The sequence below is a fragment of the Centroberyx affinis genome, unplaced genomic scaffold (genome assembly GCF_046629955.1).
Source record: "Centroberyx affinis isolate AG114_WGS23_722 - 3 ecotype Tasmania unplaced genomic scaffold, CSIRO-AGI_Caff_v1 ptg000723l_1, whole genome shotgun sequence".
Lineage (NCBI taxonomy): Eukaryota > Metazoa > Chordata > Actinopteri > Beryciformes > Berycidae > Centroberyx > Centroberyx affinis.
Window position 1 is genome coordinate 527,665 of NW_027279340.1, and position 22,549 is coordinate 550,213.

Genomic DNA, 22,549 nt, shown 5'->3' on the forward strand with positions numbered 1-22,549 from the left:
CTTCCACTGAATCCTCTCTGAACAGGCCCAGAGCGTCTTCATTATGTGCCGAGCAAACTGCTATATATATATATCATCAGTATATATGGCGGTCCGCTGGGGAGGCCCTTATGCATGCCTTATTTCACCGGGGTTTGAGGGAGTCTTCCCCGGGAGAAAAGGATCTATTTCTGTAATATGTTTGATACGCATTCATTTGCTCATTCGCTGTTTCTATGGTGAAATGAGGCATATTCTTGGAAAGAGTGAGGTGTTCGTCTCTCTCTCTCTCTCTCTCTCTCTCTCTCTCTCTCTCTCTCTCTCTCACTCGCTCACTGCCCTGCTGTTTCAAACATTAATCGCCACACTTCATATTGAGGGCCTTTGATCAGATTTGTGTAGCGCACATTATCATGCAAGTCATTTTACACAGCCGGAGGCTACCATCATTATTATCAATCATATACGGTCCAGGGCCTGGCTGGTAAGGCTCGACTGCAGATTGTCCAGCCACAGTTGTCTTAATTATACATCACAAACACATACAATGTCCTGCAGCTTCAAAGGTGAGTGCTAGTGTTTAGATGGCTCACATTATTTGTGAATGGACTTAGGCACTCAGGTGTCTCCTTGACAGTGTTTAAGGGCAAAAGTCGTTTCTCCCTCTGCTTCAATGTGAATCATCAAGTCTTTATACGGTGCTCCCTCAGATGCCCTCAGACTGCTCCCTGTTCTGACATGTTATCACTGCCTGTGTGTTGCCATCTTCCTCTCTTTCGCTCTCCTTTGAAGTCAGGCTTTTCAACAGTCTGAGTTCCTACACTTGTCATTAAGAGCAGCACCCCCCCTCCCCCCCGTTTCATCTCATCCAGGGGTTTAAAGCCTCACTCACCAACTCGCTGATCAAATCCCTCGGGGCGTAACTGAGATATTGATGTGACGCAAACCTCTAGTGTCACTGTGGTGGAATGAAAGCGCAACAGTCTTCTTCATTAGTGCCTAATTACATCTACTGTTAAAGAGTAAGACTGCTCCTTTGATTCAGCACTAATTAATTGGGATTTCAAAAAAAGGAAAATACAAAACTCTTGCTCTAGCTTTGGAGTGGGATTAGCAAAACCATCAGAGTTATAATGTTGTAATTATCTGCTCTCGAAAAAAAAAAGAATCTTTTTTGCAATTAAGGTGGTTAGATGGCTCACTGAAAATAAAAAGAAGAAAAAGAAGATGAAGAAGAATCAATAATGATTACATAACATTTCAGGGTAAATCACTTGTCTTGGGAGCTTCATAATACTGTTAGAGGAAAATATCCTGTTACAGAATGACAGTAAACCATTTTGTTACAGGAAAATGTGGCAGGGCCCTAGACTGTAATGACTTAAAGTGACAGCGGGGTCATGAGAGGGTCAAGCTAATTTATTGTCCTGCTGAAGCTCTCCTCTTATCTTTGACCATCTCTTTTAGTCCTCGGCTAACATCGGCCTCTGCTCTCAGATCAGCTGTTATCAGGTCATGGAAAAACCATAGCCATAAAACCTGATTAAATCTTTGATAACCTGTGTGCCATGGCAGTTTAATTTCGCCCTAACTACTCTCTGCAAATTGCCTTGGAGGGGTGTTCTGCTATATTACATTTGCACAATTAAAAGAACAAATGTATAATCACCCATTGCTTTACCAGTATTTCTCTTTGGACTCCATGTGTGTTTGTATTAAAGGGTTCAGACTTGTGACAGATGGACTGATAACTGAAAGTTAGCACAAGTTGCGACAAAACATTTGTACAAAACTGATTCAATGAGAGAGTGACCTCTAATCGGGTAATAATCAAACTGTTACAGTGGCACACTTGACACTATGAGTCATTTTCTTGGAGTCATTTGCAATTCTGTACTGAACACAAGTTGGATAGAAGTTATTTTTTTCCCTAGGGAATGGTACGATCATGATGAAAGCATAATAACACAGCAGTCTTGGGAATCACTATGCAATATTTTGCAGATGGTGGGTATAATTAGTGTCCTGGTATTAGAGACACTTCTACTAGTAATTACTCCATTGCCTGCTCTCTTCCTCTCTCTCTCGGAGTAATATTTAGCCTAGATAAAGTAAAGCATTTTTTCAATTATTTCATTTGCACACTTGAATGAGTTTTGATTCATTCTCCATCCAAGGTGGAATTGTGATCTATCCCCTTTGGAGATTAATCCACTTAAAGGGCTAAAATAAAAAAGAACAAAAAAAAATCTGTTTTCACCATGGGACAGTGAGTGCACCAGCAAGTTTGAGAGGAATGGAGGAGGTCAAGGCAGGAGGGATTCAAGTGTTCTCTCTGTCTTGGCTGTGTTGAGTCATAAGTGTGCTGCAGATGGGTTTGTAATGCCCCGGCTCTGCCTGCGGCACTCTCCTGCTCAGGAACTGTCAGCGCCGGTGTCTCCCTGCCAAGCCACAGCGGGCAAAGACAGGCACATGAACACACTAGCAACAACCCACACACGCACACACACTCACACACACAAACAGGAGCACACAACTGCTTAAACATGAAAAGGTGCGAATACACCTGCAATTTCTTGGCATAGAAACACTTAAAATTTCAGCTCCATATTCATCGAACCACTGCGGCACTCTCTTTAAAATGCACACACATACTCAGTTACAGAATATTGACCGCATAATTAAAACTTGAGGAAGATGACAACACACAGACAAATTTGCTTACTCATCATCTCCTCCACAAATAAACGAGGACACACACTCTTGCACACCTAATGCTCATCAGTTACCCCCAGTGAGACAGGTGGTGCTTGGATAGTCAGTGTGTGTGTGTGTGTGTGTGTGTCCTCTCCATAGCGGTATGTTCTGGCATCCTCCCCTGCCATACTTTGCCGCCTACGCACACTGGTGTTGCAGATGGGCTCTGTTGTAGCGTGAATCCGAATGCTCCTTTGCAGTCCTCTGTGCTGAGGGAACACACATCCACTTCACGCCCTTTTCCACCTTCAAATCCTGCACTCCCAAGGTCACTGAGACTAAGTGGGGGGACTTACGCAATACAGTTTGTTAAATTGAGGCATCAGTTTAGAATATTTGAACAGTTGACCTTGGTAAGAGTCTACATAATCTAGATTTGACCATACAGAAACTCACTATGAATCTATTAACTGCAAAAGGTGAACATAATGAACATAATGTCCTTCCATGTTTGAAGGTATGGGTTTATTAGAAAGCAGGTTACTATGGAAGAAACCCCCATGGCTTCATGCTATTCATCCACCCTCTCCTACTCAAAGTGCTACATCACTGGAGGCAGTTTGGATGATGCCACAAAAAATGACCCATGCCATTTTACCTTCTGCAGCCAAGGGTTGCCAGGTTCTCGATGCTAAAGAGGTGTCTGCATGTGTGGCATTCATGGTCAGAAACTAACAGGGACTTGGGGCAAAAATGAAAGTTCATAAAATGGCTGTATAAAAATGAGGGGTACAAAAAAATTCCCTGATAATGAATAGCATTTTTTTGCATTTCACTCAAATTTGTTAGTTGTGAGGTGTCAAATATTGATTGATTCGAAATAAAACAAATCTCACATTGGCACTGCATCCAAAAAATTGCTCTGAGATATAAAAAAATATAGTTATAGCTATCGTTTTGGATGTCTATATTGTTATAGTTGTAGTGGGAACACAGACATTTAATGCACTTCTAATGATTTAAATCTTTTTTATTGTTATAGTTATCGTTCAAGATGCGAATGGGCCTTTAGTGTTTATTTACCAACATGCAATGCAAATGTATTGTAAATTGCCCCTGAAAAGGTCCAAAACGCCACTAAAAATCAGAGCAAGGGGCAGATCAGCGCAATCAGAGCAAAAATCAGAGCAAATGCCTTCTGAAAAAGTAAATCTCTCATCCTGGTGGCAGTCAGGTATGAATCCCATCAGATCAATCAAAGAGAATCAGCCAAGCTGGAGATGGATGAGTCTGCTGTGATTAGACTGCCTGGTATTCATTTGGGTATGATTAGTCACAAAATCTGTTGTGCACAGTAGAGGGAGGGTGAATATTACAGTCTTTAACTTTCCTGTTCAGTGTATTGTCGTCAGGAATGGCCCTGACATGTCTCATTGTGAAATCTTCTATCAGATGTGATGTGGCGCTCTAATCCAGGAACTCATTCAAACGGCCAATTTGGGCAACGACGAACCTGGCATTTCAATCGGTTTTCAAGAACTGAGGCCTTGTGCTGCAAAATGTGTGTAAAGGAGAAAAAGGTCAGACTTGTCAAATTTGGACTCTCTCTCTCTCACACAAACACACACACTTCCAGCCACTGCGGAGGAGCAGTGTGATCCTGCTGACCTCACAGCCTTAAATGTATGTGCTTATCCAGAGGGCAACCTTCAAGATAAATGGCCAACATCAACTTCAGCTCCCAAAGGAAACAAAGCCATTTAGATGTAACCTATGTGTGTGTGCATGGATCAGCGGTGAACCACAACACTGTAACTCCATTTAGCATTTAGCATTTAGCATTATCCATCTACAGTAGGTTATGCCCATTAGCAGCTCCTTTACCAGTTCTTGGGCTACAACAAAGGTGCAAAATAGGATTATGCTGAGATGTGGAACGGCAGACCTACTAATGCTGCAGCCCTTTGAGAATCTGCTGGCAATGAGAAGAGCCATCCGGCTCCAGGGCAGGATTACTGAACAAAGAGATATAGGGATATGGAGAGAGGTGTGGGAGTCCCCCCCTCTTTATCTTGCCATCCAAACCCTTCAACATTAATCCCTTCATCCTTCCCCTCTACCTCTTAAACAAAGGTCCCATCAAATTCTATTTCCATCTCTGGTGAAGTAGCATCCCCCTCTTCTCTCTCACCTTCCATCTCCCACATCTGCGGTGTGTTTGCCACTGGTTGAGTTAGTGCTGAGGGCAACAGCAGACGTGGTTCGTTTGAGAGGTGAGCGGGAACAGGGACATTCATCAAGAGGAACCGCAGTGCAATCGAGGCAGTAAGTGTAAGGTAGATAAATGACTACTAACCCCAAGGAATGGGATGATTCATCACTTCCTAAAATTAAGTTCATTAAAGGACTGCCTGTGGAGATATATCAGTGTCTTCTTCTGAAGTTATCTTTGTTTGCTACAGTAGAATGCACCGCTCAAGCCTAGGATGCTTGAAGCTTCCGTTCCACCAAGAAAAATATTATAAGATTACTTTCCTATCATACCAAGTGACCAAACATTAAAATTAGGTCTGTTCTAGTATTATTTGCCAGTAGTGCCATTGTATTCCGTTTTATGAAATCAAGAACATTCATTTTGACTAATCTCTTTGTTGCAGCTACAACAAAATATGATGTGATTCACCACCTCTCGTTCTTCCATGACCAGTCTGAAAAGCAGAACTACTGCTTGCACACACACACACACACACCAGTGCAGCCTGGGAACAAACAGGCGCAGAGTAACCTTGCCAACCAAAGTGGAAACTCCCCAACGCGTCCATTCATGTAAGGATGTACAGCCTTCACGGCTTCCTCACAATACCATTATATTGCAAGCGCACATTCTGTTCTGTGTCTGGGTGAGAGGAGCTATCACTAGGCAACAGGCAGAGAGAATCCAGAGCGCAGCAGCCGCCGAGTGGAAACAACCGCTCCGACAGTATGTAGTAGGATCATGGGAGATAAAGGTCTGAGTACAACTGACACTTTAGAAACTGACGGTCATAATCAAATTAGTCCCTAGTGGCCTTAATAGCTCTTATGGCACAGGTGTGAGCAGAATGATGGAAACATGTTTACATTTTTCTACTGCAGTCGGGACTTCAGACAGGCTGCAGTTATATAAACACCAGGGCTTAAAAAATATCTAATTATTATATGAAGGTCTGGTCAAAATGGAAAAATAGCACATTGCCATATTTTTCAGGGTAACAATATTTGAATTTTCCAGTAAAATAACACTTAATTACACTTTGATTCAAACCAGAGATTCTCTGTCTGAGACAATTTGTCTGCCTTGTGAGGCTAGCTTGATTCAGATTTTGCTTAAAAAGCATTTAAATTGCAATGACATCAGTACTATAAAAATGCATACTTTTGCTAGCATCCATAAAATATAGCATTCCAGCCTGCTCAAACTGGATCCAATGATATTGTCATGAAATGGTGCGGAGATGTGCGTCTGTTCAGTACAGCGAGCGAAACCTGACAAACGGTGAGGGTTTTTGTTCAACATGTAGATATGCAGGTACATCATTAGGGTGCCTGGAAAACCTGGACTGGGAGATAAATGTTCAAAGTATTCCCTCATGGATGTAATAAACCAAATAATTAGCTTTATTGAACATATAAGATGCCTTCACACAGGTAACAAAAACAGACAACTGAAATGCTTGAAATGAAAAAAGAAAAACCCACATTTTATTGCACTTAAGTTATAAGAAAATAAAAATTCTAAGTGAATCAAACAAATACACAATCCCTTTAAGGTTTTTTCTGTCTGTTTTCTTTTTTGCCAGGCAGTTTACATGAACTGAAAAAATAAAACACCTGCAACATGTCTGATTTCTCAAACCAGACCATAAATTAAACAGAGGGAGAAAACAACGAGAGAGGAGATAGAGCAAGATTGTTTTCTTTTTTCTTTTTTAATATACAGTGTTATACCACTTTCACAGTTCAGCTTGAGTTGTGACTCTTGGAGATTGAGACGATTCATTTGGCTACAATGTTTCTGTTCACTTTGTTGCCTTGTGTAGATATTTTTCCCATTCACAATCCATGAGACTGCTACCACCGAGAGCAGCCGCCCCAGTGATTTTAACTGCAACACACGTAATACTCATAACACTAAGACTCCTGGCAGTCTACCTGTCAGTTTATGCTTGTGATGGTGTCCACTGTTGCTTCAGACATCTTTGAATGGAACAACAATCACACATGGATATGGACAGTTCTTTCATTCACTTGTTAAAATCAATACATTTGCTAGTTTTTCCTTTTTTCTTTGCCAGTCCACACAGCATTTGTACATTTCCCCAAAGAACAGGCTGAAAGAGCTTTGTCCCAAGGAATGTGTTTACAATTTGCCCATTAACACGCTAACACACGCACTCATGCACGCACACACGCACACCAACAGTGTACATCCCCTCGTTTTCCTCTCTGCAGGCAAACCCGTCAGTATCTGTCGGACACACTCCCTCCTCTCAGCCTCGTAGAGGCACGTTTGGCTCAAGTTTCAGTGGCAAAAACAAACCAAAAAAAACAAAACAAAAATGTAGGATGTTATCTTTTGTTTTGTCATGTCATGTTTTTCTGTGTGTCTTTTAAAAAGTCCAAACTTGTTGAGTTCAATTTGGAATTTCGTCTGGGACTAAAACGTCACAGCAAGTAAAAGTTCCATCTCTTTTTTTTTCCATTCATCTAGCAGCATAAATACAGTTTGGCCACTGGGGAAAACAGTACTGGGGAAGGGGCCGGGGGGGCAGGGGCAATATTCCACAGCGCTTAGAGCAAAGAACGTTTACTTCCTCTCATCACAGCACCGGCATCGAGGAGCCACCCCAACCAGACTCTGAAAAACTCTGGACAGCATTTATGTTTATGAGGAGGCAGTGCTCCAAACCCAGTTATGTAGAAAATAGAAAGGAAGAACAAACAACTCAAATAAGAAGACAAAAAAAACCCTTGTGGTGAGATAATGACAGCAAACCTAAACAGAGAAGGTTCTAATACTGGGATTTGTTGCTGTTGGCAACAGTGAGCAAAAAAAGAAAGAACAAAAAAAAAAAGGAACCCCTTCCTTATGATAAACTGAACGTTCAAAAGGAATTGAAATTCACAGTTGTGTTTGTGTGTGACATTGTGAAGAAATCAAACTACAGAAACCAATAAGAACAATAAGAACGGAACTGGAGTGACAAGAAAAGAGCCTGATTATAGGCTGAAGCCTCCCGGTTTGGAAGCCAATCGTCTTTCCCCACTTTCTCCTCTCTACATCAAGCAGCTCTTTGTCTAGGTAAAACTGTGTGTGGAAATTCAACTTTAAAATCTCTCCACTTTCCTCATATAATGTCCCCACCCCTCAATCTTTTCCTTGCGTACTATGTACTATGGTCAATGTTCTCCATTTAACAGTTGGCCATGAGTGTGTGTGTGTGTGTGTCCACGGGTGGGGAGGGGGGGTTTAAAAAATAATATATCTCTATACATCTCAACATCTGACTGTCAGGCTTGAGTGAACAAGTCTCTGTGCGAAGCTGCCCCCTAACTGCAAGGGTGGAGAGTCACTTCAAAAGAGTTCAGTCTTCTCTTTTGTGGATGAGTCAGTCCTTCCCCTCCTTCTCCTCTTCCTTCTCCCAGCGTATCGACGGGCAGACCAGTCACCCCCCCCTCCCCCTCCCTCCCCCAGTATCCAGCCCAACCCCATCTGCCTCCACCTCATATGGGTGGCAGGGGTCAAAAGCAGGGGCCGGACAGATGTGTGGGTCTGTGGCTTTGTCAGTAACATTTGCCCAAAGGGGACGGGGAAGATACTGATGGTAGAGGATAGGATAGCCCATTGGTAGTGGTGGTGGTTGTAGGTATTAGCGAAAGGAGCTCTTGTGAGTGTTTGGGTGAAGAGTTCCGGGCTGCGGCCCTCTGGTTTCTAGGTGCCTCGTCTCCCATTCCCTCTCCGTTCCTTCCTCTCTGCTGTTCGCTCTCTCTCGTTCCCCGCCCCCTCTCACTTCATGTCCACGTCAAAGTCCAGCACCAGCAGCTTGGTCTCCTCGGTGCCGTTGCGGCTGCCCACCGCACACACCAGCTTGGTGTTGGAGGCCCGGATGCGCCACACCACACCGCCGCTGCCGCCACTCTCCAGAGTCACCAGGTTACGGATAAACTCGCCCGTCTTCAGGTCCCACAGTTTGACCGTGCCATCGTCCGAGCTGGTAATGACAAAGTTCTTGTTGAATTGCAGGCACGTCACGGCACTCTGGTGCTTGTGGGGACCTGGAGACACACAGAAAAAGAGAGGAGTCAGTGAAATGTAACGAGGCAACGTGAGGCAAAGGCAGGACAGGGTGGGTTTGTGACGACGGGAATGAGAGATTGAGCGAGGTAGTGGGAAGGAGAATAGCGGCAGGAAGAACATGCTACAGAGTCAAAAACAGAAAGAAAAACAGCTGTGAGCTTGTGAGATGAGACAGAAACTCTCAGCTCTCGTAGTTCTGGAGCCGTTAAGCCAGTGGAATACGGCTTGCCTGCTATAGGTAAGCTCATGATGGGCAGCAATACGATGCCAGGTCTGAGGCCTGTCACTGTCACACTGGATAACTAGCTACAGTAGACCTACAGCTGGCACAGTACAAGTGTGTTGGTGTTTTTATGTGTGTGTGCTGACAACTGGCAGGAGCCCGCATTTAGAGTGAAGAGGACGGCTGCTACTGCCTTCCTTGAAATGCCTTTATTTGTAGCTATATGTGTGCAGTGACTAAAGATTTCCCTTAGGGCATGAAAATGATATCTTAATTAAATCAATTAGGGCTATGCAAATACAAACAAGCGCAGAATCAAGTGGTGGCAGACGAACTGCTTTCACCAGGGTTGCTATAGCAGCTATTTTATTCAGACATCTTTAATTGCATTCTACTTTCACAATCCATTTGCAGAGAAAAATTGGCTTTTTGTTGAAATCTTAACATCAGTGTTCAAACAAGCTTTCAACTCTTTGCCGTTTCTCTCTGGTTAGTTCAAAGGCTATGCATTTACACAAGCATATAACACTGTTCCTGCACCAACCCCCAACATCTCCGCAACTCCCCCCCCCTCCTCTCTCTACATTTCCACAACAAAGCAGCCTGCTCTGTCATTACCTATACTCCCAGTACCTCGGCTGACAGTGAGCACCCTGTTGTTGGCCTATTGTCTTATCAAAACACACTAATGAATGGCAGAAATTGCCCACTGACCTAATTATGTGACCTACAAAATTTCCCAACCCTCATCCCTTCTCTGTGTACCAGCCATACCCCCTAGTCACACCCCCCCCCCCCCCCCCCCCCCCCCCCCCCGAATCTGATCCCTCCCTTTCCATCCTCCGCCTCCCTCCCTCTCTCTCTTTCTTCGTGCTCTCACTGGGGCGTCCCTTTGTTCCACGGGGTGTGTGCTGTGATTGTAGAACCAGAATACAGGGTTGTAGTTTTCTAATGAGGGCTTTTTGGGGTGGGGCACTGGTGGTTGCTGCTGCTATTCAGCAAAGATTTCCAACCTTCCTGTGAGGCACCAGTCCTGCTAATGGGAGTTAAAACTATTTAAACACCAGACAAAGAAAATTAGACTGGACTAGTGTCAATGGAGCCAACACAAGGTGCTGGCTCCATTGACATGCACAGTCAAGTGGATCATTAAGACATTTTAGCCTGTGTTTTCAGTGGACTGTTTCAAGCCAGGTCCTGTCATTTCTGAGGCTACTTATGCTCTTTCTGTTTTTGTTTTTTTTATTTACTCTGTTCTATTTTTTTCAACAGGGCCTACGTCAGAGGGTTTCTGGTTTGGTGGACTCACCTTGCAGTGTCTGCAGGCACTGGCCCGTCTTGATGTCCCAGATCTTGACAGTGGAGTCAGCATTGCCTGAGACCAGGATGTTGTCTTTGAGCTCCATGCCACTGGTGAGCGACTGGTGCCCCGTCAGCGTGTGGATGCAATTGCCCGTCTCCACGTCCCAGACCCTTATAGACGTGTCCAACGAGCCGCTCACCACATGAATCCCATCAAACTGGAAGGCAGAGAGGATAACGAGTTCAGCCCACGACATTTTACTCTCCATTCAGATGGTGCCTAGTCAGTTTCTAGACAAACTGAATGATGGTGAAATTTATTTCTATTGACCAGCTGTAAAGCAAGTTGCCAACTGAGCATAATAGCAAATCTCGGCTTAACTCGGACTTGTACGGTGGATGCTATAAATGCTGTCATTTCTATCCACACAGCAAAATGGAAACATATTGTTTCTATTCATAGGCTTTCGATTGAACTCATTGAAAGTAATGAATTTTATTGATATTTTTCCATATCCACGTCCAATACCAGAACACCAATACTTGAAAAGCGTCCCAATGCAATACTGTAGAGAACCCATCTATCTGTAGCCTGGATGCAGTAAATAGTCTCCTCTCTGAGGGTGATGGCACCAGCTAAAGTGCACTGTCATCACACAGAGTGGGCGAGGGGACATTGTAGAGGGCAGAGGAATTCATTAATTTCTTCACACATTTGATTCTGTATGCACATAAAACACAGACACGCACGTCTGTTTACAGGATACAATCTAAAATACAGAACGATATAAAAACATGGGAAAGAAAAAAAAGACAAAACACCTTAGTGCAATCAATACAGAATGACTTGTTTATGGCTTTTTGCCCGCCAGGTTGGCAAGGCAACTGGCTTAGCACAACAAGTGGCATTTCAAGTCACAAAGAGTGAATGCTTTATGAATAGCTGTTCATATCCAATGAGGCTCACTTTCCAAGATTCATGGCCACATTATACTGTACAGAAATGAGACCCCTGTTGTACATATTAATGAAGACTGTAAATAGTTCAGTTCTTTATTTAATCCCAGGCCATTGATTTGGAGGCAGGTATAGAAACATACAACACATGATATAAAAAAAGCAATGACAAGTAACAATACTGTACCATTTACACAATATAGTATTTCTATCTAACAATTAATGTAAACAAATGGTTGCGCTGCAGTGTGGAGAACAGATTCAGACGTTAATTTAATCTTGAGGGGCCTTGTTGGTGTTTAATAGTAAATGACTGATAGACTCAGCTGGTGTACAAATCCAATCCAACCAACAAATAATGCATCTACTTCAACCCACTTGGGTGTCTTGGACACAGACGCTTGCTAAACGACTGGATGCGTGTATGAAATCACCTACCTGTAATGAGTAGACTCTGTTGGTGTGGCCCTGCAGTGTGTGGAGGCAGGTCTCCGTCTCGGGGTCCCAGACTTTGACCATGAAGTCATAGGCACCGCTGACCACCCGTCGCCCGTCGTACTGCACACAGCGCACTGCGGCCACGTGGCCCATGAGGACATGTAAACACTGGCCTGTCTCGATGTCCCACACACGCAGGGTGGCGTCACGAGAGCCACTGACCACCCTGAGACGGACGCGGACAGACACACAAACACAAAGACAGCGGGTCAGGTACTTCTAGTCCTGCAGTGGCACAGCACTAGATTTTAAGAGACAATGTTATGTCTGGTGGTTTCATGTTATGAGGCTGGGTGTGACATTTGACACAGATAATTGTATTCACTGTGGCAGACAGCTCTAACGGTTGCGACAGAATTCAATAGGACTCTTTATTTTGAGCTACACATTCCCATGGAAGGAATGTCTCCCTCCAGTCATCCATTTCACAAGATTAAATTCAATAGTCTGCTCTACCTCTCATTCACACGATGACAGTTGCAGTGGAAGAATAATGAGGCAGGTGGAAACATTTGTTGCCTCCTCACTTTGACAGTCTCATATTCATGTTCGTACTTGCATGTACAAAAACACTCCAGAAAACACACCTCTTTTACTTAACCTGTGGCCCTCGAGCAATGTCTTCAACCAGAATGGAAAAAAGAAAGTCATATACTATATACATAACAAAAAACAAAAAAAACAAACAACAAAAAAAAAACAAAAAACAAAAAAAACCCAGAGCATACTCTTTATTTATGAAGTGCCTCGCAGCGCTACATAGTTGCAAATCTCCAACATGTTATTCACCATCAGCCTGTAGCTCGCAGTGTTTCCGCTGAGTGAGTAATCAAATGCTACACAAAACCTTGGTGGGCCCTAAGGCGAAAAGAGCACTAGAGTCTCCAGAGTGTAGTACTGAGTGAATGAGTGAGCAGCGCTTCACTTAAGTCTGGCTCACAGGGTCTATTCAGTCACCATGAGGCCATACGCACACTTCATAAGAGATCCTGTCCTCTCTTATAATGTTGCAGCGCTGCTCTTTTGCTTGCTAGGGTTGCTGTAAAGTCAGCGTTATGAGTCTAATAATAATACAGCATATGGAAGACGAAGAAGAGGAAGACGCTGACACTGTTGTGGCCCAAAATTATTGGTAGCAGTAGTTAGCTAAACAAGGTATTTTTGTGCTCTAGGTAATCTTTTGGTGAAAACCTTTCATCATACTCAAACTCAGTAAATCCTGCACACTAACTATTTTTTTTTTTACAAAATTACTTTTCTTTAAACAATTTTAAAGTTCTAAAAAATGAATGACAAAAAAAACTTAAATCGCAATTGCAATATTCTGTCAAATAATTGCAATTAGATTTTTTGTCAATATCGTTAAGCCCTACTGACTAGCATGGTGCACATGTCCAGTGGATGGTATTAGCTAGTTTTGCATCATGTCAGAAACACTGTGGCAATTTAAAAAAAAATTGTACCCAGCTCCAATAACAAATGTGATAAGCTTGCCCCATACCTTTTCTCGTGTAGGTGCATGCAGCGCACTGTTGAGGTATGCCCATAGAGGGTGTGGATACATTCTCCTGTCTCTGCGTTCCAGACCTTGAGTGTGCGGTCAGTGGAGCCGCTGATGATAATGTTGTCCCGCATCTGGGATGACCACACGCCCCCCGTGTGGCCCACCAACGTCCGCAGACACTGCAAAGATGACAAGGAAGACAATGCCATTGGTTTTGAAGACATTTCATTCATACGTCTAAAAATTGAGTAAAAGAAAGCAGAAAATTATCCGTCCGAGGCTTTACTGTATGACCCCCCCATTCACATTCGGGGAAAAAAACAAGTAAAATGAAATTGCTGTGACCTTTGAGGGGAAAGAATACTGAGTCCATCCATACCTTCTGCTGCTGTATGAGGACAAAATATCTTTCTGACCTTTCTCCGGCTTTTATAATTGCTTTTACTTATCTGTTGAAGAAGAGAGGCCTATTCATTCTTTTTGCAGAGGGGGCGGACAACTGCCTTCAATAAAGAAACGGACCCATTCCTCCTCATTAGGCATGGTAGATTAGGTATTGATTACGGCAGTTATGGAAATCTTTCTGATCAATTGAATTTGCGCCTCCACAGTTTGTCTCATTTGTACCTCGATTTAATTATCTTAAACGCATTCAATTAAAGTTCTTCGGATAGGGGGACCAAGCTGGGGAAGTTGCTGCTGACGGCTGCTACGGTAATGTCAGGTTCGGAATGGAGCGTGTCGCTGAGGTGTACAACATGTGACCCCCTGACTGCAGCTGATAAGCTGTTGAGCAGTCAGCGGCAGAACAGGGCAAGAGATTTTTATTGCAGGGACTGAATAAGGAAGATGGAGCTGCAGCCTCTCTTCCCCCCTCTCTCTCTCTCTCTCCCCCCTGTGATAAAGAGAATCACTTCATTAACTGTGGGCCAATGTGACATGACCTCACTGTCAACCTCACTACAGCGTTAAAGTGTCTCTTGTTTTATCATGCTGGTCCCTTTTCACAGCTTTGTTACAATAGTATGGAGAGTAGGCGAGGTAATATGGCAGCTAGCATAACATCAGGGAATTAGCCCCAGTCTCAAAATATGGCACCATGCATGGTAAATTTGTGATACTAAATCGACTGATGGATTATCATAATATATCGGTGTTATTTATGACGTTCTGACACAAACATGCATCCTCATTCACAATGCATTTGCAGCAGACATTGCCCACTCTTGTGTGCCACTCCGTTGCAGACCTGCAGCATGTTGTAATCATACTCTTAGGATGCAAGACTTTTCCAGTGAAACGAAGCCAGTGGTTGGTGTTCCAAGAATGGGAATCACAGTATGTGATTAGAGCCTACTCACACACTGCGTGGGAGGAGAGAATATCTGAAATGAAGGGCTTAGCAGTCTTTATCTGTCTGTGGAACAAATATAAAATAACACAGTCCTTGGCGCTGAAAGAAGATTAGCATTCTTTTCATGAACCTGTGAAGGACTTTTTTTGAACACATGAGGGTTTGTTACAATGCGTTTTATTTTCATTGCACTCTCTGTTCGTTTAAGGATTTCATTTAAAATGGGAGAATATCCTGCTATACTAGTCATGGAGCTCTGGACCAAAACAAAAAATTCTCTGGCCTTATCAGAAAAAAATACAAGAGATAAGGTCAATGAGGCTAAAGATGCATGGAGCTGATACTTTGCGAAAGTAAAAAAAAAAAAAACTAACCCAGGAAATGTCAAGCCATTACATTATTATAGACACACTGCATGATTACAAAATGGACAATTACAAGCCGGCTACTTAGATATCATTAGTCGGGACACAAACCAGACTGCACGACTCTCAGAGCTTTGACGATCCAGGCTACAGTCCAATCTACATTAGGCACGCTTAAGGAACTATTCATGGAACAGCGTTTCTCTTGTTTGTCTTAAACATATGTGGGATAGAAAGGTAGCAGGAGCCTGGTGTCCCTCAAACCACCGGTGCTCATGGAAGGGAATAATTAAGAGAGAGAGGAAGACTGATGACCAAAAACAAAATGGCATAATAACTGCACCACACTCACTACACCCTGAAGACGGCGCAAGCCGACACGCGTTGGTGTATTTTTAATGATTCTAGCCCATTGAATTAAAAGTCTTTTACATTTTTCAAACCTCGAGTGCCTGGACCTGGATTTCTTATGCCATTTTGTTTTTGGTCATCAGTCTTCCTCTCTCTCATATGTGGGGTTTATTTGTCAGTTTTACAGCTTGCTATGCTTTTTTTCTGTAATCGAGTTAAAAACTAAGGTCTCTGCATGTAATTGAGTTGCATCTCATGGTGGAATCATACTATAAAGCAAAGAATCTCTGTCTGTATGTGTGTCCTTTGCATATCTCGAGAACCGTTCGTCCGATCTACTTCACACTTGGCGGGTGTATTGCTGGGGACCGAAGGACGTGCAGTGTCGGATCGGACACGCGTCACTTTTAATATTAATAAACTTTGAATAAACAAGCGAACAGCGCTCTGTGCAGCAGCGGGGCTCAAAGCAAGGGACTGATAGCCTACGCCTATTTTGAACGGGCACTGCGCTAGTAAGAGAGAAATTAAATTAGGTAAGACCAAAGGCATTCCTAGCTCTGTGTGAGTTACCAGCCCATGACAGAAAAGTTTGCCCTTTTCCCTGACTAATATCATGACCTGTGCATTCCTTGTACTAGTGATTTGATGTGAGTACACAGACATGCTGATGCCATGTCATATTATATTATATGCACAGATAGCTTCGCTCCGCTGACAACATCCACTCCGCAGAAAAAGGGATTAGTATGGAAATACAATAATGGGATCTCTAGTGGGCGAAGATCTAAACATAAGTGCTTGCACGTGCACCCACACATACAAATGATATTTAGCATTCACCAACTTAATTTAACAATTAACAATGCAATAAGCAAGCTTAATGGGTTTAATTTCCCAATGTCTGATCAGATGGTCAATATTCTCATTCTGTGCAGCGTACCATAAGCAATCTCTAATCTCTGGAGCTTCCTATATGATTAACCACAATGAGGAGAAGGTGAACTGCGTATCCATGCAGCTAGAGCATCTGGCAGAGGACGTCTTTCCCTGGATACGATAGCAGGAGTCCACCGTCCTGCCACCTTAGATCTGGCTGACAGCTGAGACTACTGTTGACTGGCACCACCAAGGACGTGTGCCGCTCTGTTAAGCAGCAGGCAGCCGCCTTTGAAGCAATGAGTTGTGTGCGTGTGTGTGTGTGTGTGGATGGAAGCGTGACATCTTTCACTGAAGCTGGAGGACATGCAAAGACAAAGGTCCACCAGGTAAAGACAGTGCCGCAAAGTATTCGCTAAGCAACAGCTGCTGCAGCAGGCAAACAAGCCCTATGGAATTCCTCCAATCCACCAACCTGAACTGTGCAAGCGAGCTTCGACAGATGCTCTCATGTCACTTTCATTTCAAACTTTTCAGTGTTTGTTCAATCTCTAATGTAATAATCTGAACACAACTGCCAAGCAACAGCTCAGTTCTTTAGTAGGTGAGCACAGCATTTACAAATCCTGTGCCCATACAATCATTTTCTGATTGCCTCACAGCAAGGGTGTAATTCACTATACTTTCCTATAACAAAGTAATAAGCAAGTAAGGGGAACTGGTAACACAAATAGAACAATAACAACTCTGTCTTAGTGTTTACTGAACCTTTTTGCAAGACTAAATTGTAGTCTAATGCTGAATAAGTTAAAACAATTTGACAAATGATGGAGATTAACTGATTGAGAAATGCTGGATGAAAATGAAGAAAATGCGAGCCACGTCCATGTAAACAGGCCTAAAAACCCAGACATGTGCCTTTGTTGACATAACAGAACATTTTGTTCTGGGAGCTATAAAAAAAAACAAAAAAAACACCCAATGATTCTAAAAAATGCACCACCCCTAACAAATCCTCTTGGACTGAAAAAGGGAAATTGGAAAGATTCATAAAACATTTCATACAAACAACATCTGTTATGTTCCTGTTAGCATCATCATTTTAGCACTATTTAGAGATGCTCGTGTTGGGTGGAGGATAATGTAAGAGAGAACATCGCTACATTAATTCAGTCTACTTTGTCCCAACATGGGACAATGTTTTGAAGGCTGTAAACTGTGGAGGCTGAACACACGGTTTCTGAGGGAGGAGAGCACATGTGGCCTAGAACAAGTGTGTTACTCCTCCCCTATCCTTTGGCACAATCTGCCTACTCTGTGACCATTCTCCCTTCGCATCATATCCATTTAATTCCTCTACCTACAGTGAGGCAGACGGAACAGCATTTCAAATCTTTCCTCTAAAGAAAAGGACAAAATGAACTGCTGATCTCCGAGTGTGTGAGCTGGAGAAAAAGATAGACTATGAGCCAATTTGCCCTAGTAATGTATAATCTTCTCGCAACTCATTACTGAATCGCAGTATGACTGAAAAATGACCCAAATCCAAACAGACAATGTTTTCAGACCTTGTGGGTGTTGAAGGACAGAGGAAGGAAAACTGAAATGAAAAGAGTTTTGGTGTAGCCCCAACAAATTAAAAGGTGGCATTTTGGAGACTGAAATGAGTGTTCCTCAACTCTGATTATCATTGTCTTGATATCTCTTATCGATCCATTTGTGAGTAAGCCCTTAGTTCAGGCGCTGGCTGCTGAGAGCTGGGAGGAAATGGCTGCCCTGAGCTCTCAGTCAGGCTGGGGGTTTACGCCGCTTAAGCTGGGCCTTGGAGTGGAATGCTGAGAGGTAACAGACAGACACACCAAGGTCAAACAAACCGCTTTTTAAAAAGTTATAGTGTACATATTTTGCAAACATCTTGGCAATTTACAATACAAGGAGAAGAGGAAAAGATATATGTGTGCGTGTGGAATGGGGGGGGGGGTGTCACTACCAGAAGCATCCAAGGGCCGTCAGAAAACCCTCCTGTGTTACGCCTAGAGATCACTGAGGGTCTCTGTAAAGGCCTGCCGAGGGATGCCGAGAGATCCACCGTGGGATGTGCTCTGACTGCAGTCCCCACACAGAAACTGATTTAGGCTTATCTCTTCTTCCACTCATGACTTCAACTATTCGTAAACATACAATTCTATGGTAGATTTCGTACTGCAAAAAGCATGCATACACTGTGTGACCGTGATGCCAGGCTGAACGCAGGGTGGTAGCAGAACAGCAGTTCAGCCTGCTGGTGATGTGACTCATCACAGATGTTCTGACCTACACAACCCAATATGGAGCCACTGCAGCTGTAACTCAACGACTTGTCATCCAGATATTAGCCGTACCGTGAAGGAGAGCCAATCCGTGTTCCATGCCTATCAGATGACCTTGGCAAGATCTGTTCAGATCAGCAAATGCTGTGACTGATATGCGTGTAATCACTGCTTGGCTGGATGCCAACGTTTACTATCTCTAAGAGTGAGCCTTTGCAGCAATGAAAAGGAAGCTCATGTCTTCCCTCTTTGGTCTATGGTGTCCAAGAGAAAGAGAAACTTACTGCGGTGTGATCATGCAGAATATCAATTTCTCTCAGGGCTTTTCTTTCAACCTAGTTTTATTTTTGCCAAATGAAGTAGCGTGATCACAGCTGTGCTGTGGTCCCAGTCTTATCCAATTTACTTCCACTTAAAAATGCAAGGAAGGTAGAGTGGAAAAGAGAAATGTGCAAGAACTGTGTACTGAAGAATTTCAATAACGCCAGTGAAAATGAAGTCCAACACAGGGACATGGAAGCATGGTGATTTATTAGGATCTGTGAACCTTTCTTGAACACCACACTACAACCAACGCCTTACTTTCTAACACACACCATAAAGCTGCAGCACATGGTTTGTGTCACTGCATCAGCCTCAGCTATGAATACTAACAGTGCTTGCGGACCTGCGCTGTGTAGCAAGTCATGGCTCTGCAAAATGGCTAAATGTAACAGGAAAGAATAGAGGACAAAATGGAGTCTCGCCAGGATGGTTTTATGTGGAAGAGCTAATGTCCGCAATCAATAACTATCAGGTCAGGGGGTGTCACACGAATGAACAGTGAGGTGCTGAGAGGCAGCAGTTCCTTGTGTTTGTATCTATCCTTGAATGTACAACATGGCACAAATAAGAATCACTGGTATTCATTATTACAAATCTGGACTACTGAGTAAAGTATGCAATAATCAAGACAACTCCTCCAATTCCTGATCAATAAGTCTGAAAAATTCATGAAGTTTAATGAACCTCTTAGAAACTGAATAGCATGCCTACAGTCCATTAACGTCTGACAGTACAATAACGCCAAAGATGCAGTGGAAAGCTAAGCCATTAGGACTAGGGGAGAAAGCAGGAGTTAGAAAGATAGTTAACTCTTACCTTTCCTGTGACGGCCGACCAGACCTTGAGCGTGTTGTCGTCAGAGCCGCTGACAATGCGGTTGCCACAGAATTGGAGGCAGGTGATCACATGGTCATCGTGACCTTTCAGCACCTTTGCGAGGGGACAGATAAAGAGAGGTGCAGTGAGAAGGACATGCAAAAGGGGGAAATAGACGGGTGGACGCAGAATAACAAAGCAAATGTCAAGAACTGAGGTGGACAATGACAAGTCTGCGGTGCTTTATACATCAAAGGAATGAGGAGATTAGAGGCAAATGTCATCAAGTGCTGCAGGTGTACACAGCTCTTTCAATTGAGCTGCATGCGAATGTGTGTGTGTAATCTCTGCTGGCTAGTACTGGGTCACAGGACTGCTACCTCAGCAAATGATAGACCACACTGCATATGCAAAGGAGTATGAAGAGCACAGTAACCAAATTTATATCAGCGGCAGTCCAGAAAAACCTGCGGCCGTTTCAAAATGAGCAAAGGCGTACAAGGCCCATTAAGGATTCACTCTACCATGCTAGTCATGCTTTATGGAAAACTTCTGAACAGGCACAAGACAGATGGAGTCTTTAGTTTAAAAGGGAGGAGGAATGAGGCCATCCTGTGCTGCAGCTCAATTATAATTCCAAACCATACTATCGGGCATGGAACTGACCCATCACTTGCTTTCCTCAACTCAACACTTCAGAGCCTTATCGAACAGTCTGGTTTTCTCTAATTCAAAGCCATTTCATACCAAATCTGTAATAGCTTAGTATCAAGTAGGCTGATGAGATGTACTGAGGCCAAGTTGCGGGGAATGGACTGAATTTAAGTTTGAAGAAAAGGCTACCTTGGGTGATTTGAGGTCCCCTCTCCTCCAGTTAGTGTCTATCCTGTGTTGCCTGATGTAGGCACTCTTCCAGGGGCTGTGAGTGAAGCCGGGCTTGACAATTTTCCTCTTCTTGAGAGACAGAGGTTCATCGATGCCTGTTGAGACAGAAGGAAGCTCATAAGACTGTAGGTTGCGGAGAGCACAAATCTAGGATTTATCGAGTACGTCCTTGGTAGTTTCAGAATGCTCCTATTGGCTGACTACATGTTGGCTGCCTGCATCTGTTGCAGAGACTTAAGACTCACCCTCTTCCCTGCATTTCTCCCTCCACAGCAGGTTGTCTTCTGCTAGGATGCGCCAGTAGTGACACGTCTGGGCTGCTTGGAGGAGGTCCTTCGGTTCCAGGAATGACAGCACATACAAAGCCAGCTGTTGAAAGACGAGGAGGAGGAATGTGAGAGGTGTAAATGGAGAGGGTAAGAGAAAGAGACCCCATTATTTACTACAGGGGGTGGGACAAATAACAAAAACACCACATGAAAAAGGACTTTTTAAGTGAATATATCACAATTGCAAAATGAACAGAAAATTATGACAACATATGCCAAACACGGACAAAACTGCACTAGAAAACAGCAACAGCGTTTGCAACTTGAACCTCACTCACAGGGATAGATGGACAAATAAGGTAGTTGCTAAATACCACAAAATTATGGCCTCAAAAATTACACCTCTGTGACACAGTCTTAACAAAAAGTGAAGACTGGGAGTTTCACAAAGCTGGTATTAATGTCATTTTCAAACCCAAGGTCAGCGCACAAAGATGCATAAGCTTTTGTAAGGAGCACAAAACCTGGATCCCTGAGCAAAAAGTAATATGGCCTGAAGAGTGCGAGCAACAGAGTGCAAAGTAGATTTCCACCTCCATTTCTCAAAGAACCAAAGGCTTTTCCATCTTGTCCAATATCACATGTTACACAGTTCAGGACATGTATGACGGCATTCCGAGGAGGACTGAAGCTGTTTTGACGGCTAAGAGTGGCCCTATTCCTTATTAGGTAATTGATTTTCATGTATTGTTAGGTTTTTACATTATTTTGTCTTCCCCCTGTAGGTTTTCATGTTTTACAGTTTAGTTTTAGCATGACTCACTTGCCCCATACAAGACCCATCCCAAACCCTGACACATTTCAATCACCTGAAAAGCCTGTGTAAGCCACCGGTCATTAGCAGGGCTCGAGGACATTTCAAGAGTCAATGATTGCTTTTTGAGCCAGTTACATAACCGAGTGCACAATCTCTCCAGTAGTCTCCATTTCAACCATATCTATACTATAGCCCTTAGGATTGTCCTGTTGAAATTACTTTACTCTGCCAACTCCAACCAATATACCTCCAGCAGCTCCGTTAGAAAGAGGGAGGAGTGGGATTATCAAACGAATGGAGGCAGAATGAACAAGATGGAAAAAGGAAAAACAGCAAAGGGGAAACAAAATGAAAGGAGAGAGCTTAGGCCTCTCCCATATCCTAGTCTGAACACACATTATCTCAAATGTTATAAGGATTTGGCCTTGGAGCAAGCGGTGCTATTGACACCATTAAACTTCACATCGCACTCCCTCACTCTCCACTCTTCTCCTCCATTCCCCTTGCTGTACATATGTCCCCCTCAACCCCACACCTACGAGACAGAGGCAAGGTGTTAAGCGTTCGATCAGAGCTACCAAGTATGGTGAATCGAGGATGCTTTGGAAGAATTCCTTATGTGGCACACCAATGCCACAGAATGTCTGTGTTGTCACTCAGTGTAGAAAAAACACCTACTAGAG

At 43.4% G+C, this 22,549-nt stretch overlaps 1 protein-coding gene across 3 annotated transcripts in view; it reads right to left on the reverse strand.

Moving 5' to 3' along the window:
* Positions 1-8,434: 8,434 nt before the first annotated feature.
* Positions 8,435-22,549, reverse strand: part of fbxw7 (F-box and WD repeat domain containing 7) — a 141,145-nt gene continuing 127,030 nt past the window's right edge. For all 3 annotated transcript variants that reach the window (XM_071519708.1, XM_071519709.1, XM_071519710.1), the window contains 7 exons: positions 21,026-21,149; positions 20,739-20,875; positions 19,896-20,009; positions 13,495-13,676; positions 11,934-12,159; positions 10,546-10,756; positions 8,435-8,991 (listed from right to left, as the gene is read on the reverse strand). In XM_071519708.1, the coding sequence (XP_071375809.1) occupies positions 8,723-8,991; positions 10,546-10,756; positions 11,934-12,159; positions 13,495-13,676; positions 19,896-20,009; positions 20,739-20,875; positions 21,026-21,149 (1,263 nt within the window). In that variant the 3' untranslated portion in view covers positions 8,435-8,722. The remainder of the gene's footprint in view (positions 8,992-10,545; positions 10,757-11,933; positions 12,160-13,494; positions 13,677-19,895; positions 20,010-20,738; positions 20,876-21,025; positions 21,150-22,549) is intronic.